The sequence below is a fragment of the Lolium rigidum genome, chromosome 6, assembly GCF_022539505.1.
Source record: "Lolium rigidum isolate FL_2022 chromosome 6, APGP_CSIRO_Lrig_0.1, whole genome shotgun sequence".
Lineage (NCBI taxonomy): Eukaryota > Viridiplantae > Streptophyta > Magnoliopsida > Poales > Poaceae > Lolium > Lolium rigidum.
In genome coordinates, this window is record NC_061513.1 from 104148695 (window position 1) to 104168243 (window position 19549).

The 19549-nt window shown below is 45.3% G+C and overlaps 1 protein-coding gene across 1 annotated transcript; it reads left to right on the plus strand.

Annotated features, from left to right (window-relative positions):
* The first annotated feature begins 304 nt into the window (after positions 1 to 304).
* On the plus strand, positions 305 to 10888 carry LOC124660492 (respiratory burst oxidase homolog protein A-like). Its single transcript, XM_047198308.1, has 14 exons — positions 305 to 974; positions 1079 to 1238; positions 1338 to 1386; positions 3364 to 3477; positions 5132 to 5551; positions 7743 to 8126; positions 8211 to 8306; positions 8382 to 8497; positions 8650 to 8817; positions 8900 to 9059; positions 9182 to 9379; positions 9501 to 9629; positions 9728 to 9806; positions 10472 to 10888. Exons 1-14 carry the CDS (start codon positions 305 to 307, stop codon positions 10579 to 10581), a joined length of 2853 nt encoding a protein of 950 aa, XP_047054264.1. The 3' UTR covers positions 10582 to 10888.
* Positions 10889 to 19549: the final 8661 nt, after the last annotated feature.

Sequence of the window (19549 nt, forward strand, 5' to 3'; positions counted from 1 at the left end):
AGTGGACTGTCGTTAGCCCATTGCCTGCCTTATGAAACGAACGGGATGATGAAACAGAAAAGTGAGAGAAAAGCCCGTGTCATTTTCTCCAGCACATTTCCCCCACTAGTTTTGCGCGAGCCCAAACCTGCCAGTACTTAAGCCGCTGCTGCTACTCACTTTTGTAAATTATTGCCGTCGCGGGCGCCTCCCCCAACAGATTCCGATACCATCCGTCGCGAGCGCGCGTGGGCGGCGAGCATTGGGCTACTTCTACCGCGGAGCTGCGCTGGGGAAGACGCTGCGATAGGCGGCGCGCCTCGCGATGAGGGGCGGCGCCTCGGCGCGATGGGGCTCCGCGTCCGCGGGGACGACGCCGCGGTCGCTGAGCACGGGCTCGTCGCCGCGCGCGTCGGAGCCGGGCTCCGAGGACGGGGAGGAGCTGGTGGAGGTGACGCTGGACCTGCAGGACGACGACACCATCGTGCTGCGCAGCGTCGAGCCGGCCGCGGCGCAGGCGGGCCTGGGCGCGCTGAGGCTGCCGGCGCCGGCACGGCAGTCTAGCGAGCTCGTGGACGGCGGCGCGTCGGCGTCGTCCTCGCGGTCGCCGTCGATCCGCCGCACGTCGTCGTACCGGCTGCTGCAGTTCTCGCAGGAGCTCAAGGCGGAGGCGCTGGCCCGCGCGCGCCAGTTCTCGCAGGACCTCACCAAGCGCTTCAGCCGCAGCCACAGCCGCGACGAGAGCCACTACCACCAGCAGCCGCCGGTTCCGTCGTCGTCCGGCTCCGGCATCGAGTCCGCGCTCGCCGCACGCGCCGAGCGCCGGCAGCGCGCGCAGCTCGACCGCACGCGCTCCGGCGCGCACAGGGCGCTCCGAGGACTCCGCTTCATCAGCGGCAACAAGGCCAGCAACGCGTGGCGGGACGTGCAGGCCAACTTCGACCGCCTCGCACGCGACGGCTACCTCTCCCGCTCCGACTTCGCGGAATGCATAGGTACCGCTCCGATCGACTGCCATTTCGTTCCGCCGATGCACAGTGCCATTTTTGCTCTGTTCGAAACTCTGGTTCAAACATTCGCGAGAAAAAAACGTGTGCAGGGATGACGGAGTCCAAGGAGTTCGCCCTGGAGCTGTTCGACACATTGAGCCGCCGCCGGCGGATGAAGCTCGACACGATCAACAAGGAGGAGCTGCGAGAGATCTGGCAGCAGATCACCGACAACAGCTTCGACTCGCGCCTCCAAATCTTCTTCGATATGTACTAATCAGCTAGCTCTGTTATTCGTCATTACCGTTAGCTTCAGCCCGCCTGTACATACACAGTTTCGTCACAACATTTCGCCTTGCTTTGGACCAGGGTGGATAAGAACGCGGACGGCCGGATCGGGGAGGCGGAGGTGAAAGAGGTGAGCAACACTCCATGTCCATGACTACGCTATGCTCGGTGGTCCTGCAGTACTACGATTTTTTTCCATTTCTTCTCACACAGCTTGCTATCCGAGGATATCGAATCAGATTATTTAGGCTCCAAGTCGAGGGCTAGTGTTTTCTAAGCTACTTGCCCGATCGAGCTGTCCATGTCCTCGCCTCCAGCCGTATCGAAATTCTGTTGAGGAGTACCAAATTTAATTATCACTTCTTCTTGATTCTGTGCTCAGAGAGAAGGACAATTCTTGATTAACTAATTAACCAGTTATAACCCGACAAGCCAGGAGGGGGTTTAGTCTAGTTTAGTTTAGAGGAAGAGAAACCTAGCCACCTAGGGGAGTATTTTACGTACAAAATAATTCTCATGTATTTTACGTACAAAATAATTCTTTCCAAAAAACTGTCCTTAGCGTCGACTTAAAAAATAGTTATTTCTCCATCATCCCAATAATAAGGAAACTTATAAAAAAATACTCTGAGGCCAGAGAAAATATATCTATTCATGAAATCTAGGCTTGCAATAACGAATCGTGCACTATAAAGTTTTACAAACATGTCTAGATCTAGCTAAATGGGGGTGTACATTACTTAATTCCTCATGGACAGCTCCGAAGCTAGGGAAAAATCCATTTATTTATGGCGTTTGCAATAACAAATCGGCACTATGAAGTTTCTAAAAACAAATGCTTAGTTGCGAAAATTGTATACACTAAACTAGTTTAGAACAAAGGGCCATGCATTTGTATTTCACAGTCGACCCAAGAATCATTTAACGGAATAGTTTATTTAACGGAATAGTTTATTTTTTATATTCTTAACGGAATAGTTTATTTTGTCGACCCAACAAAGGGCCATGCATGTGTTGCTAAAATTGGGTAACTTCATGTCTTCTAAGGGTGGTGAAAAAATCATCCTCTGATAACAATTATACGTTCAGAACGTAGACCACATATGATGCTTGGCCTAGCGGCAAACAGCATTTCCGTGTAGCAGCAGGTCATGGGATCGAAACCCAGCCCAGCCGCGCGCAGTAATTTTTATTATTTCAGCGGAACTGACAGGTGGGGCCGCATTAAGATGGCCGCAGAGCTCACTTGCGCAAGTTAATAATATGAAGGATCTTTTTGCAAAATCTATAACGCCACATGTCATCTTTTGATTAACTGAGGACCAAATCTTCACATAGTAGACAAGTTGTAGGACTACATTTTCACGTTCTGCAAGTAGTAGGACTAAACCTTCACATGATGTACAAGTTGTAGGACTATAGGTGTAATTAGCTCAGGGGAGTAAGTAACAACCATCTGCTGCTGACATCTAATCGGAGTCGGTGAGCTGAACCGGCGGGGAAAAGCTTCCCCGGTTTCACCAACTCGGCAAAATCCTACCTGCCAGCAGTTCCTCGTGACGCTCGTTTTCCCTAGCCCTTGAGGCAAAAGGCAGAGCTTTCTTCTAGAACTACTAAACCTTGTGGCGAAGAGAAAGTCTGCTACGCAGTAGGTGAGGGGCATTTCCGCCATGTCCAGCTGATGTTTTCTGATCCTATCAAAACCATGCGCTGAACGAAAGCCTGAAAGGTGTGGCTATACTGGTATAGCTTTTGGATCGTGGCGCGTACAGGGTGCCTTTCACTCATGTCATCGCCGTGTTAAAGGAGTTCCAGTCACGCAGGGTTCTTTTTTTCCTCGATACAAGATGTTTTGGTCAGTCCTAAATATAAAACCTTTTGGCAGTTCAGATTAAACTGCCAAGACGTCTTATATTTACCAACGGAGGGAGTATTAGTTCCATGTTTGCTTTCCTGCTACCGTGTAAAAGACGTTGGAAAATGTTACATCATGCTGAATTAGTTTCATGTTTGCTTTTCTGTCAGGCTTTTTTTTTTCGTTTGGAAAATGTTACATCATGCTGAATTAGTAAGTTTCAATGTCTGCTTTTCTAATACTGCTCCACAGATTATCATGCTAAGCGCGTCCGCAAACAAGCTGTCGAGGCTTAAGGAGCAGGCGGAGGAGTACGCCGCGCTGATCATGGAGGAGCTTGACCCCGAAGAGCTGGGCTACATTGAGGTAAGCTCGTTGCTTTAAGTTCAGTTCGTGCTACGCCTGTCAGTGACCACCTCTTCCATGCCGGCCGGATTAAAATATGAAAATAGTCAAAATACCACTGATGTTTTCGTACGGAGAAGAAATACTAGTACTAGTACTACGAAAACAGGTGGCTGGACAAATTAAGCTGCTAACACTCCTTCAGCATGAGGGACGGCTGCAATTCTAATTTGACAACGATAGAGTGCTGTGCATATCTCAAACCGATATCAACAGCAATGAACTCATGCTCTATATTATGCGTGGCAACCTTCCTTGTTTACTTTAACCAAGGAGACCAGCTGCATTTTAGGTGTAATGGTTGACCTGGGTTGTCTGTCTTGGCAAGGCACTCAAGTTGTACCAGCAAGGAGTATACTATAGCAGTACCAGTATCATCAGTTTTATTTTATTTATCTCACACGCATTGCTAGGTGATGGGTCATGCGTGCTGGGTGCACACCTCGACCGGCCAGATAGCCTACCTCTGAACCTGGCACTTGGCATCACGATCGCTGTAAAATTTACTGGTCACATTGAAGGGCCCCAACCACTGCCTGCAGCGAAATGCGCCATTGAAATCAATGGACTGAAGCTGGACATGGTATCCGATGGACAGTACTTCCCCATCATCATTTATATGAAGTTGGTGCGCAGCTGTGGACCAGCTAACCAGCATCAAGCCATCAACTTCTGTCTTGCCTCGTCCCCCCTGCCTAGTTCAATGCTACCCTTGCCGCCCACACCTCGTTGCCACACAACTTCAGTTAGGTTCCATGATTCTTCAGTTGTGCATCATTCTTCAGTTGCAAGGCTATGCGAGCTGTTGCTGGTTTAACTAATTAATCCCAGCCAAGGTTTACATTGCTATGGCCGTATGGGAGTGTTTAGCAGGGCCATGCACCCAATGTCGATTGTACTGCCTATTATATGTCAATATGTGTCATGTCAGGCCACATTTGTCCTACACCAGATTCAGGTCGATTGGTGCGTGGACATTCCACAAATTAAAGCTTAGAAAGCAGTCATATGAGCTGCCTGCGCCACCAGAGGGTTCATATTATTCACCTTCCTTATCTAAAAAAAAACAGCTGCCTTGTATTTTCCCTAAGGGTGCTTTGATTCATAGGATAGGAAAATTATTGGAATATGAAAAATATAGAATTGGGATACCCTGTCTAATTGAATCCTATGGGAAGTTGAATTCTCTTTGATTGTAGTGAAGAAATTTTTCATGAGGTCTGACCTAATGCTATTTTCGTTTGAAATTTATATCCTATGGGATATGATCCCATGAATCTAACAGTTTGTGCAGGAAATTTCCATGGGATCTCAGCTACAAAAAAATTGTGAAAATTCCATGAAGCAAAGTAGCCATAAGTAATTCTACAAATAAGTACTCCCTCCTTCCTACGAAACTTGTCAAAGATTTGTCTAAAATTGGATGTATCTACTACTAGATAGTGTCTAGATACATCCAAATTTTGACAAATCTAAGACAAATTTTGTGAGACGGAGGGAGTACATTTTGTTCACAGGCTATTATTGCATCAACTAATGGCATTTACTTCTCAATTGATTCAATGGCTATAATTTTCGTGGCTTCTGAAAACTACACTGCTTGTTGTTATTTCAGCTGTGGCAATTGGAGACGCTTCTTTTGCAGAAAGACACGTACGTGAACTACAGCCAGGCTTTAAGTTACACAAGCCAGGCACTGAGCCAGAACCTGGCATTAAGGAAGAAGGGCTCAATCCGCAAAATAAGCTACACATTGACCTACTACATGGAGGACAACTGGAGACGCTTATGGGTGCTTGCATTATGGATTGGAATAATGGCTGGACTCTTCACCTGGAAGTTCATACAGTATCGTGAGCGCTACGTCTTCAATGTGATGGGCTACTGCGTCACAACCGCAAAAGGCGCTGCTGAAACCTTGAAGCTGAATATGGCAATCATCCTCCTGCCAGTATGCCGCAACACTATCACTTGGCTGCGAAATACAAGGGCTGCACGTGTATTGCCGTTTGATGACAGTATCAACTTCCACAAGGTTAGCCATGTCATGTTCCTCTCTTCTGACCATAACTTAGACTTTCATTGTACAGTCTTCATACAAGTAAGATCAGCGAATCTAATGGCACTGAACAATATTAGTGCATACTTGCATCATCTGTAGTCAGTTTACCTGTGACTTTTTTGTAAGGGGGGCAAAAGATTTGCCGCCATTCATTAAATAAGTAGGAGAGTCTTGACAAGACAACATAAAGCGAGAAAACCAAGTTCCTAAAAGATTACTCTCCCGTTATTACAAAACTCAAATGCTTCGCACCTGCGGCAATCCAAAGCTCACTACTAGGAAAAGGCCTAGCCGTAAGATGGGTGTTAGTGGCGCACCAGGAGGGCAGTGCGCCACTACTACTTAGCAGTGGCGCACCGGAAAGTGGTGGGCCACTATTAAAAATGTACTAGTGGCGCACCTCTTCTGTGGTGCGCCACCACTAAGTTTGACCATGGGTTTGACCCAGCCTTATACATAGCAATGGCGCACCATGTAGAGGTGCGCCACAGCCTATTTTATGTAGCAGTGGCGCACCTCTACATGGTGCGCCATTGCTATGTAAAGGGATGATGGAAATGTTTAGGCATCACTTAGTAGTGGCGCACCATGCTTGGTGCGCCACCGCTAAGTGGTGCCTAAACATTTCCCCCCCCCCCGGATCGCAATCGCCTTTTCGGGTTTGGAAAAAATAAAAGAAATAGATAGAAATTTCAAAAAATAAAATCCTTCGAGATGCCCATGTAATATGTCATCTAGGTTTAGTGAAATTTTAAAAAAATTAATTTTGATATATTATGCAAAATGGCGTCATCTTTCGGTAAAACGGGTTTTACGGTTGCATACGACCTCCGATGAAAAACTTTTTTATATCAAAATCTATCTACGCGAAATTTCCTATTCGAATTCAACTGCCTACGGCCGTTTGGACAAAAAATGGATTCGTCAATTGGAAAACAGAAACAGGACTTTTTTCAGGTTTTAGATTTTGATGAAAAAATTTCAAAAAATAGAAAAAAAGTAGCGGTGGCGCACCCATGCCTTGGTGCGCCACTGCTAAGCTTCCCGCCCACGAATTTCAAAATGGGAGGAGCCGGCCACTTAACCCCCTCCTCCCTCCTCCCTCCTCCCTCCTCCCTCCTCCTCCACATATTCTCCTCTCCTCCTCCTGCTCTCCTCCTCTCCTCTCCTCCTTTCACTCCGGCGACCTCCTCCTCTCCTCTCCTCCTTTCACTCCGGCGACCTCCTCCTCTCCTCTCCTCCTTTCACTCCGGCGACCTCCTCCACTATGTCGAGCTCCGGTGACCTAACTTTCCGGCGAGCTCCTCCACTATGGTGACCTCCGGTGACCTTACTCTCCGACGACCCTCCGGCGACCCTCTAGCCTCCATTACCTATGGCCTTCGTCCTCTTGTTCATCCTCTCCTACATCTCCTCACCTCTCTTCACCTCTCCTACGTCCCTCATCCATCATCACCGGCGGCTAGGCTAAGAAAAATGAGAATGAACATTGCACAAATAATTCTAGCAACAAAAACGAGAAAAAATAACGAGCCAAAAAAATCGAAAAAAAATGTGCCAGATCCAGATCCAGATCCAGATCCAGATCCAGATCTAGAAATTTCAAATTTTAGTAGTGGCGCACCTTTTTTCTATCCAGTGGCGCACCTCAGACGTTTAGGAGTGGCGCACCATGAAGCTAGTAGTGGCGCACTACATGGTGCGCCACTGCTAAGCCAAATAGCAATGGCGCACCACTAGTGCGCCACTACTAAAAGTTAGCAGTGGCGTGATAGCAGTGGCGCACCACTAGTGCGCCACTGATGGGTAAAAGTGGTGCGCCACTGATTGCCCTTTTCCTAGTAGTGGCTTGGCCTCGTCCTTGATGATTTGAAGTAGGATGGTTGGGGGCGTGGACTTGTTTAAGACTCTTGCATTTCGCTCCTTCCATATAGTCCAAGTCACAAGCATTTCTGGTACTAAAACCACGAAAAGAATTTTGGAATGGAGGGAGTATTAGATTTAGGTGTATCGAGTTACTTAACTGTATCTTAGAGAGGCCACTGAAGCCATCCACATTTCAGACAAAAATAGCCATGGTAGATATGATACATCATATGAATTATTGTTGCCAGTTTGGCCAGCTCATTTATATCGAGGACTTATGTTTTTTTCGTAACGGCAGACTATTGCAGCAGCAATTGTGGTTGGTGTAATTCTCCATGCAGGGAACCACATTGTATGCGATTTTCCACGGCTTATACATTCATCAGATGAGATGTATGCTCCCTTGGCCCAGTATTTTGGAGAAACAAAGCCCACATATTTTACATTATTCAAAGGAGCAGAGGGTGTCACTGGGTTAATCATGGTTGTGTGCATGATAATTGCTTTTACGTTAGCAACTCGGTGGTTCCGTCGTAACCTGGTTAAGCTTCCAAAACCATTCGACAAACTGACTGGTTTCAATGCCTTTTGGTACTCTCATCATCTATTCGCCATTGTGTACGTGGCTCTCATTGTTCATGGCCAATGTGTGTACCTTATTCGTGTCTGGTACAGAAAAACGGTAAGACATTCATGTATCTGTCTTTCAACTTTGTTGTAGAAACAAGGGGGTTCCTAATACTTTTATCTTTTTCTTTTGATGCAGACATGGATGTATCTTGCAGTGCCTGTGTGCTTGTATGCAGGGGAGAGGATTCTAAGGTTCTTCAGATCTGGCAGTTGTTCTGTCCGCCTCTTGAAGGTCTGTCAAAATTCATAAGAAATTTTAGCATTGATTCTTTGTGCCCTGTACTAATCCAGTACCATTTATCTTCAGGTGGCCATTTATCCTGGTAACGTTTTGTCGCTGCAAATGTCCAAACCTCCCACGTTTCGTTACAAGAGCGGCCAATACATGTTTGTTCAGTGTCCAGCAGTGTCACCCTTTGAATGGTATAGTGATACTTGTGTCTCAATCATTGCTGAATTGTGTGTGCTAGATGCAACTTCTAGGATAGATAATACGGAAATTCTTCTACATTTCATATTTAGAAAAGGTCAACTTGCTGCATTACTTTGAACTTTGTACACTTTATCTCTTTCAGGCATCCCTTCTCAATTACTTCAGCACCTGGGGATGACTATCTCAGCATTCATGTTCGACAACTTGGTGACTGGACACGAGAGCTGAAGAGAGTATTCTCCGCAGCTTGTGAGCCACCAGCGAGTGGAAAAAGTGGCCTTCTTAGAGCAGATGACACAACTAAGAAAACGTATGAAGACCATCTATGTTTAGCAATTACCTTTGTGCTCTATGTTCATTTCACAAATTTTAATACTCTTTTGGCAATGCAGCTTGCCCAAGCTTTGTATCGACGGGCCTTATGGTTCTCCTGCTCAGGACTATGGCAAGTACGATGTTTTACTACTTGTTGGATTAGGAATTGGTGCTACGCCCTTTATAAGCATACTGAAGGATCTGCTCAACAATATTATCAAAATGGAGGAAGAGGAGGTTTGTTATATTAATCCCATATCTTCAGTCATCATCTTCCTAATCGCATTAGTAAAGTAAAGGATCATTAATATTTTCTTTGTACAGATACTCTTATTATCCACTCACAAGTATAATTGCAGGGTGCTTCAACGGACCTTTATCCACCAACTGGCCGGAATAAGCCACATGTTGATCTGAACACACTTATGAGAGTTGCCACGAGACCAAAGAAGGTCTTAAAGACCACAAATGCTTACTTTTATTGGGTAACACGTGAGCAAGGCTCTTTTGATTGGTTCAAGGGAGTCATGAATGAGATTGCTGAGTTGGATCAAAGGGTAAAATACATCAAATAACTTTTAATTTAGTTAACGGTGCAATTTGGTTATTTTCAGAAATTTGCATTGATTTTCATTGTGAGGTTGTACTTACAAGTTACAATTACTTTGGTCATGCTAGAATATCATTGAGATGCACAACTACCTCACAAGCGTCTACGAGGAAGGGGATGCTCGGTCAGCGCTCATCACAATGCTTCAATCTCTGAACCATGCCAAGAATGGCGTTGATATTGTCTCTGGAACTAAAGTAAGCGGCAATAAGACTATTAACAGCTTCACTAAAGCTGTAACATCAACACATGCAGCTACTAATTCCATTAAATTATCAATGAACTCATTTTGCAGGTTCGGACACATTTTGCAAGACCAAATTGGAAAAAGGTCCTAGCTAAAATTGCCTCCAAGCATCCATATGCCAAGATAGGTTAGTATACCTAACTAAACCTTGTTTTATTTGTTGAAATCATGGAATCAAGGACATACATGCTAACAAGAACTTTTATCTAACATTATCAAAGTTCTGATGTATATCTATGCGAGAGTTATTACTTTTTTTAAAATTACCAAAGGGGATTTACCCCCAGCTTCATTAATGAAATTTAGAATGTCTACATGGCGAGAGTTATTATTTGCTCCACGGTAGCACAGACATATGAAAACTTTCAGGGGGTGTATATATAGGAAGTAAGAAAGTACAAAACTTAAAATTTCAGATCAGCGTTTGCATGCATGACTAAAACTGCAAAGAAGACCGCACTTTGGGCTTAGCCTAGGATCTTGTTTCGCTTGGTTTTGTACTTCCTCCGATCCATAATAAGTGTCAGGGTTTTAGTTCAAACCCAGACACTTATTATGGATCCGAGGGAGTAGGTTAGATCTATTTTGGTTTCTTTACTAGGCTAGCTTTGCAGTTTCGTTTTGTTCTGTTTTGTTCCCTCCTTTGTAAGTTTTGGCACCTTCTCCGTATTCCTCTTCTAATAAGAAATGATGCACATTTCGATACGTGTTCAGAAAAGGCTTGGCCTTACTTAGTAGCACCAAGTTCTATATAGTTAAGTGAAGTCTATAACTGTTTCGGTTTGCATGCAGGTGTATTCTACTGCGGAACTCCAGTCCTGGCACAAGAGCTTGGCAAGCTTTGCCACGAATTCAATGGGAAATGCACCACAAAATTCGACTTCCACAAGGAGCATTTCTGAATTGCAAACAAGAATAGATTATGCTACTTGTACAGCAGTTTTGTCCTCGTATATTCTTCTCTATAAAGGACATGAGAGACCAAGGCGGAGAAGCAACTCCCTACACTTCTTGCTGGACAGTATACTCCCAACTCCCAAATGAGGGTGCTTGTGTAGAACTACATGTGTCGTTCGTCGTGGCTTTTGCAGAACGGACCCCGGTGGATCTGCAGGGAGGTTCCTCCCGGCAGGTCTCCAATGTACAGAGACCACCTGAAGAAGACCTTGAGCTTCTCCTGAATTTAGTTTGGAATACAGGATGGTATACTAGCAGAAAACCAAAACTGATCATGGGTGCATATGCACCCTATATGTATAACACATATTTCAAAAAGTAAAAAATTAGGAACAAAAATTTAGCATGTAGAGGGACACGTTCTATGAGTACACGTAAAGTTTCACGTAAAACCGACAATTTTTGTACCCTATGTAAAAAAGACAAATAATGTCTCGAGAAATAGACTATTTTAACACCAAAAATTTGTCTTTTTAGTACAAGACACAAAACATATCGGTTTTTTCTGAAACAACTTTGTGAATATGTAACATGTCAAGATATACACGAGGCATTTTTGTTTGTATTTTTTGACATTTAGAAATATATTTAATATGCATTTCAAATAAAGGGTGCATATGCACCCAGGTGTAGAAACACCTTGTCCGGTATACTAGGACATAGGAAGATGACCAAGAGCCACAAAGGCCAGATAACTGTATATGTTTCTCATGCAGCATTACGTACAGTAAATGACACAAAAGTGAAAGAGCAAAGGTATACTCGATTTGAGTGTTCGTGATTTGTGAGTATAGATTCATCGGTACTGATTGGTTCAAGGCTAGGTGTACCATCCGCATTCAGGTCTGTGCTACCGTTGCCAGTTGCATCACTTGTGTGATTGTATCCGAGTCAGTGAGTTTTTTTTTCGATAAAGGAAATATATTAATATCAAGAGATACCAATTACATCCGGCCTCTGCAACAACGCACCACCCTAATGGCGCTACGGATACACACAGCCATAAAAAAGGAAAAGAAAACTAAGAAACAAAAGTCTCACTACAGTATCTCGGGACTAACAACAGTAATACATCCACCGCCATGACAACACCTGAATTACAGACTCTCCAAAAAAACGACACCTCCAAGAAGGAAACAATGCTCAAACACCGTCGTCGCCCGATCAAAGATCTTAGGTTTTCACCCTGAAGATAGTCCCCGCTCTCAAAACAATGCCTCCACCAAGATCATTGCCAGGCACAACCAGTTAAGGCCAGACCTTGGGTTTTCACCCTGAAAGGTAGGACTCTGCACTTCACCTGTGTTGTCGCCCCCACTTTCATACCGCTGCTGTGAAGCCCGGAACACTAAGCAAGCCCCTCAACAGCGCGGAGACTTGAACCTCCTTTAGCTAGTCCTCCCCTCCGGCCTTCATGAAATTCTCTTCTTCCGACTTTCATCATGGATCCATAGTCACTTGATGTCAACACAGAAAAAGAGCTTCGCGCCGCACCCTCCAGAACCAAACGGTCGGAATAAACGCATGGGTGTGCACGACCGAATACCTCCGATCCAGCAAACTTCAGGCAAAGCACTGTTACATTCGCCGGCGGAGCCTTCCGGAACACAACCCACCGGCCAGATCACGAGTCCAGACCTCCGGTAGGTCCTCCTCTTCACGCAAGAGAGGCCCTATGACCACCGCCTTTATTCAGGTCGGACCCCCACGTCGGCGACCATCCCGGGCTGGCCAATCCAACCTTCCACCGGCGACACCATCGCCGGCTTCCAAGCTCGTCCGTCTCACCGCCGGATCGCGGTGATAGATCAAAGATCCACCACCACCAACCGCAGGCCGACCCTCTCCAGCGAAGAAGAGGCCACCTCCTCCGTCGAACCCAAGGCTGCTGCCCCCGGGCGCTGTCGTGTCGCGGAAGAATCCCGAGATCGCCTCCACGCACCGATGAGAGGCGGGGGTGGATGACATGGCGCAGACCGAGAGCCTTGCCGCCGCCCACCACCAGCCCCAGCCGGAGTGCTGCGGAGAGCCGACGGGGGGAGGGAGACCGCAACGCCGCCCATCCCAACCGCACCGGCCGGTCCGCCAGGGGACAGCCGACGGGAGGAGGACCGCCGCCGTCGTCGCCCATCCCAACCGCGTGCCTGCTCCGCTATGCGTCGAGGAGGTGGGATCCGGCCGCCGTTACTCACGCAGCGACGAGGAAGGGCCCCCGCCGCCGCCACGCCCCGAGGGACTTTGCCCCGGCAGCGCTACCGGTGGCGGCGGCGGCGGAAGGTGGGGTGCGGGAGGGTTAGGGTTAGGGTGGGTGCGAGCGTTTCACGGTCCCCCCTTTTGTCCACCTCCGAGTCAGTGAGTGAGAAAGAAAAAAAAATAGGGTGTGACTATTTCTCAGTCTACTCGACTCAGACCTAACTTGGTTCTCAGTCAGATGATGTCATCAAAATTCAGTTACAACTCATGACTAGCACAAGTCACGATGCAAATCGAATGGTGTAAAACTTGACTGAGCACAAAGTTCGTTCTCAGTTAGCTAGCTGAGAACTAGCAAATCCCAAAAAATAAGATGTTTTTTTGCCCAAGACAATTTGGATATATCAAGTGTATTTGAAGCATATACGCGCAAAAGCCGAACAAGCCACCGCAAACAGATAAATTGTATTCGTCGTCCTTGTCTACACGGCTTAATAGCGAGGTCTAACAGCCAACCGCAAACAGCTCGCGTCCTGCTGATATGTATGTTTTTTTAAAGACATGTATGTTTTAACGCAAACCTCGCCCAAATTAAGGGTCCTGCTGATATGTATTTTTAAAGACATGTATGTTTTAAAGCAAACCTCGCCCAAATTAAGGGTGGGTTTGCGGGCCCTGAGGATATTGTGTCGCGCGAGTACTTGTCTGTCTGAACCGGCCAGCTAGCCACACTTCTCCCTCCTCACTCCACTAGTAGTAAAAGAGCCTTCCGTCCGAAGCATTCGTCCCGGCCGTGTTTGGGCCTGGGACTAATGTGAGCATTAGTCCCGGTTTCAACAGCTAGGATGCTGCGCGGGAATGGCCCAACTCTAGTCACGGGTCAAACAGAACCTTTAGTCTCAGTTCGTATCTCTAACCAGAACTAAATTCTTCCGTCCTTGCGCACGCGATACCAAACGTGACCTTTAGTCCTGGCTGGAGATACCAACCGGAACTAAACTCATTCCTATATACATCATCATCCCTATCCGAGCCATTTCCATTTAATCTTTCTCCTCTGTTTCTCCCCGATCTCGAGTTCATTCCCAAAAAAATTCACGATTTGTCAAGATTTGGCGGTGCCTGATGTCTACGGGAGCTTCTATTCTTGTAGACAGTGTTGGGCCTCCAAGAGCAGAGGTTTGTAGAACAGCAGCAAGTTTCCCTTAAGTGGATCACCCAAGGTTTATCGATCTCAGGGAGGAAGAGGTCAAAGATATCCCTCTCATGCAACCCCGCAACCACAAAGCAAGAAGTCTCTTGTGTCCCCAACACACCTAATAGGTGCACTAGTTCAGCGAAGAGATAGTGAAATACAGGTGGTATAAATAAGTATGAGCAAGTGGCAACGGCACCAAGCAAAGTGCTTTGCCCGGGACAAGAAACAAGCAGTAGTAACGCAACGAGTAGTAATGCGATAAAACAAGTAAACAAGCAATGATAGCAGTATTTAGGAACAAGGCCTAGGGATTAGACTTTCACTAGTGGACACTCTCAACATTGATCACATAACGAGAATAGATAGATGCATACTCTACACTCTTTTGTTGGATGATGAACACATTGCGTAGGATTACACGAACCCTCAATGCCGGAGTTAACAAGCTCCACAATTCAATGTTCATATTTAAATAACCTTAGAGTGCAAGAAAGATCAACACGACTAAACCAAGTACTAACACAGACATGCACACTCGTCACCTTCACGCTATGTAGGAGGAATAGATCACATCAATACTATCATAGCAATAGTTAACTTCATAATCTACAAGAGATCATAATCATAGCATACGCCAAGTACTAACACGGATGCACACACTGTCACCATTACACCGTGCAGGAGGAATAAACAACTTTAATAACATTACTAGAGTAGCACATAGATAAATTGTGATACAAACACATTGCAATCATAAAGAGATATAAATAAGCACTTCACTACGCCATTCATAACAGTGAGTAAGTATTCTGTGAAATATAGCCTAAGAGACCCACACGGTGCACACACGATCACCTTTACACACGTGGGACAAGGAGTCTCCGGAGATCACATAAGTAAAACTCACTTGACTAGCACAATGACATCTAGATTACAAGCATCATCATATGAATCTCAATCATGTAAGGCAGCTCATGAGATTATTGTATTGAAGCACATAGGAGAGAGATGAACCACATAGCTACCGGTACAGCCCCGAGCCTCGATGGAGAACTACTCCCTCCTCATGGGAGCAAGCAGCGGTGATGAAGATGGCGGTGGAGATGGCAGCGGTGTCGATGGAGAAGCCTTCCGGGGCACTTCCCCGCTCCGGCAGGGTGCCGGACAGCAGACTCCTGTCCCCGGATCTTGGCTTCGCGATGGCGGCGGCTCCGGAAATTTTCACGTGGGTTTCGTCCTTCGTAATAGGGTTTTCGCGACGGAGGCTTTAAATAGGCGGAAGGGCAGCCTCGGAGGGGGCTCGGGGCCACCACACCATAGGGCGGCGCGGCCCCCTCCGGCCGCGCCGGGTGTGGTGTGGAGCCCCCGGGGCTTCCCTCCGGCGGCTCTCGGGTGTTCTGGATGGTTCCGGGAAAAATAGGAACCCGGGTCTTGATTTCGTCCAATTCCGAGAATATTTCGTTACTAGGATTTCGAAACCAAAAACAGCGAGAAAACATCAACCGGCTCTTCGGCATCTTGTTCATAGGTTAGTTCCCGAAAATGCACGAATATGACATAAAGTGTGCATAAAACATGTAGGTATCATCAATAATATGGCATGGAACATAAGAAATTATCGATACGTCGGAGACGTATCAGCATCCCCAAGCTTAGTTACGCTCGTCCCGAGCAGGTAAAATGATAACAAAGATAATTTCGAAGTGACATGCCATCATAACCTTGATCATACTATTTGTAAACATATGTAATGAATGCAGCGATCAAAACAATGGTAATGACATGAGTAAACAAGTGAATCATAAAGCAAAGACTTTTCATGAATAGTACTTCAAGACAAGCATCAATAAGTCTTGCATAAGAGTTAACTCATAAAGCAAGAAATCAAAGTAAAGGTATTGAAGCAACACAAAGGAAGATTAAGTTTCAGCGGTTGCTTTCAACTTGTAACATGTATATCTCATGGATAATTGTCAACATAGAGTAATATAACAAGTGCAATATGCAAGTATGTAGGAATCAATGCACAGTTCACACAAGTGTTTGCTTCTTGAGGTGGAGAGAGATAGGTGAACCGACTCAACATAAAAGTAAAAAGAATGGTCCTTCAAAGAGGAAAGCATCGATTGCTATATTTGTGCTAGAGCTTTTATTTTGAAAACATGAAACAATTTTGTCAACGGTAGTAATAAAGCATATGAGTTATGTAAATTATATCTTACAAGTTGCAAGTCTCATGCATAGTATACTAATAGTGCCCGCACCTTGTCCTAATTAGCTTGGACTACCGGATCATCGCAATACACATGTTTTAACCAAGTGTCACAAAGGGGTGCCTCCATGCCGACTGTACAAAGGTCTAAGGAGAAAGCTCGCATTTTGGATTTCTCGCTTTTGATTATTCTCAACTTAGACATCCATACCGGGACAACATGGACAACAGATAATGGACTCCTCTTTAATGCATAAGCATGTAGCAACAATTAGTATTCTCATATGAGATTGAGGATATATGTCCAAAAATGAAACTTCCACCATGATTCATGGCTTTAGTTAGCGGCCCAATGTTCTTCTCTAACAATATGCATGCTCCAACCATTAAGGTGGTAGATCTCTCTTACTTCGGACAAGACGGACATGCATAGCAACTCACATGATATTCAACAAAGAGTAGTTGATGGCGTCCCCGGGAACATGGTTATCGCACAACAAGCAACTTAATAAGAGATAAAGTGCATAAGTACATATTCAATACCACAATAGTTTTTAAGCTATTTGTCCCATGAGCTATATATTGTAAAGGCGAATGATGGAATTTTAAAGGTAGCACTCAAGCAATTTACTTTGGAATGGCAGAGAAATACCATGTAGTAGGTAGGTATGGTGGACACAAATGGCATGGTGGTTGGCTCAAGGATTTTGGATGCATGAGAAGTATTCCCTCTCGATACAAGGTTTAGGCTAGCAAGGTTATTTGAAACAAACACAAGGATAAACCGGTGCAGCAAAACTCACATAAAAGACATATTGTAAACATTATAAGACTCTACACCGTCTTCCTTGTTGTTCAAAACTCAATACTAGAAATTATCTAGACTTTAGAGAGACCAAATATGCAAACCAAATTTTAGCAAGCTCTATGTATTTCTTCATTAATGGGTGCAAAGTATATGATGCAAGAGCTTAAACATGAGCACAACAATTGCCAAGTATCAAATTATCCAAGACATTTTAGAATTACTACATGTAGCATTTTCCAATTCCAACCATATAACAATTTAACGAAGAAGAAACTTCGCCATGAATACTATGAGTAGAGCCTAAGGACATACTTGTCCATATGCTACAGCGGAGCGTGTCTCTCTCCCACAAAGTGTCTCTCTCCGACGTATCAATAATTTCTTATGTTCTATGCCATATTATTGATGATACCTACATGTTTTATGCACACTTTATGTCATATTCGTGCATTTTCTGGAACTAACCTATTAACAAGATGCCGAAGTGCCGATTCTGTTGTTCTACGCTGTTTTTGGTTTCGGAAATTCTAGTAACGAAATATTCTCGGAATTGGACGAAATCAAGACCCGGGGGCCTATTTTGCCACGAACCTTCCGGAAGACCGAAGAGCATACGAAGTGGGGCCACGAGGTGGCCGGACCACAAGGCGGCGCAGCCAAGGAGGGGCCCGCGCCGCCCGTGGTGTGGGCCCCTCGTCGGCCCTCCGACTCGCCCTTCCGCCTACTTAAAGCCTCCGTCGCGAAACCCCCGAGGCGAAAAACCACGATAGGGAAAACCTTATCGAGACGCCGCCGCCGCCAATCCCATCTCGGGGGATTACGGAGATCTCCTCCGGCACCCCGCCGGAGAGGGGATTCATCTCCCGGAGGACTCTACACCGCCATGGTCGCCTCGGAGTGATGAGTGAGTAGTTCACCCCCGGACTATGGGTCCATAGCAGTAGCTAGATGGTTGTCTTCTCCTCATTGTGCTTCATTGTTGGATCTTGTGAGCTGCCTAACATGATCAAGATCATCTATCTGTAATACTCTGTGTTGTGTTTGTCGAGATCCGATGGATAGAGAATACCATGTTATGTTAATTATCAAGTTATTGCATATGTGTTGTTTATGATCTTGTATGCTCTCCGTTATTAGTAGAGGCTCTGGCCAAGTTGATGCTAGTAACTCCAAGAGGGAGTATTTATGCTCGATAGTGGGTTCATGCCCGCATTGACACTCAGGACGATGACGATGAAAGTTCTAAGGTTGTGTTGTGCTCGTTGCCACTAGGGATAAAACATTGATGCTATGTCCGAGGATGTAGTTATTGATTACATTACGCACCATACTTAATGCAATTGTCCGTTGCTTTGCAACTTAATACCGGAGGGGTTCGGACGATAACTCGAAGGTGGACTTTTTAGGCATAGATGCAGCTTGGATGGCGGTCTATGTACTTTGTCGTAATGCCCAATTAAATCTCACTATACTTATCATGACATGTATGTGCATTGTTATGCTCTCTCTATTTGTCAATTGCCCGATCGTAATTTGTTCACCCAACATGATTTTATCTTATGGGAGAGACACCTCTAGTGAACTGTGGACCCCGGTCCATTCTTTTAATACCGAAATACAAATCTGTCTGCAATACTTGTTTTTACCGTTTTCTCTGCAAACAATCATCTTCCACACAATTCGGTTAATCCTTTGTTACAGACAAGCCGGTGAGATTGACAACCTCACTGTTTCGTTGGGGCAAAGTACTTTGGTTGTGTTGTGCAGGTTCCACGTTGGCGCCGAATCCCCGGTGTTGCGCCGCACTACATCCCGCCGCCATCAACCTTCAACGTGCTTCTTGGCTCCTCCTGGTTCGATAAACCTTGGTTTCTTTCCGAGGGAAAACTTGCTGCTGTGCGCATCATACCTTCCTCTTGGGGTTGCCCAACGAACGTGTGAAATACACGCCATCAAGCATATTTTCCGGCGCCGTTGCCGGGAGATCAAGACACGCCGCAAGGGGAGTCTCCACTTCTCAATCTCTTTACTTTGTTTTTGTCTTGCTTTATTTTATTTACTACTTTGTTTGCTGCATTATATCAAAACACAAAAAAATTAGTTGCTAGCTTTACTTTATTTACTGTCTTGCACTCTATATCAAAAACACAAAAAAAATTAGTTACTTGCATTTACTTTACTTGATTCATCATGTTTCCTTTAATTTTACCACAAAAAACATACCGGTAGGACGCGGGTCTATCATTGGGAGAAACAATATAGAAGAATTCTTCAGTCATGTTAGTACCGTTGAAGATTTTGAAGATAGACACTTGGTAGAACTTGCTCCCACTTATGAAATTGCTGCTGCGCATTTAGTTCGCTTGTTGGAAACTAAATTTGTTAATCTCAATCCTATAATCTAACACATGTTTCTTACACTTGGTGATATGGAAGAGGGAGAAAAGAAATATTTTGTTTTAGAAACCCTTCTTAGAGAATTTGGTGGTCTAGCAAGAGAGG

Bases quoted from the DNA above. Each gene is read 5' to 3' on its own strand.
- LOC124660492 (XM_047198308.1), top strand. From the start codon at position 305: ATGAGGGGCGGCGCCTCGGCGCGATGGGGCTCCGCGTCCGCGGGGACG. The intron at 975-1,078 runs GTACCGCTCCGA...AAACGTGTGCAG, and splicing joins CGACTTCGCGGAATGCATAG to GGATGACGGAGTCCAAGGAG. The intron at 9,380-9,500 runs GTAAAATACATC...TGGTCATGCTAG, and splicing joins TTGCTGAGTTGGATCAAAGG to AATATCATTGAGATGCACAA.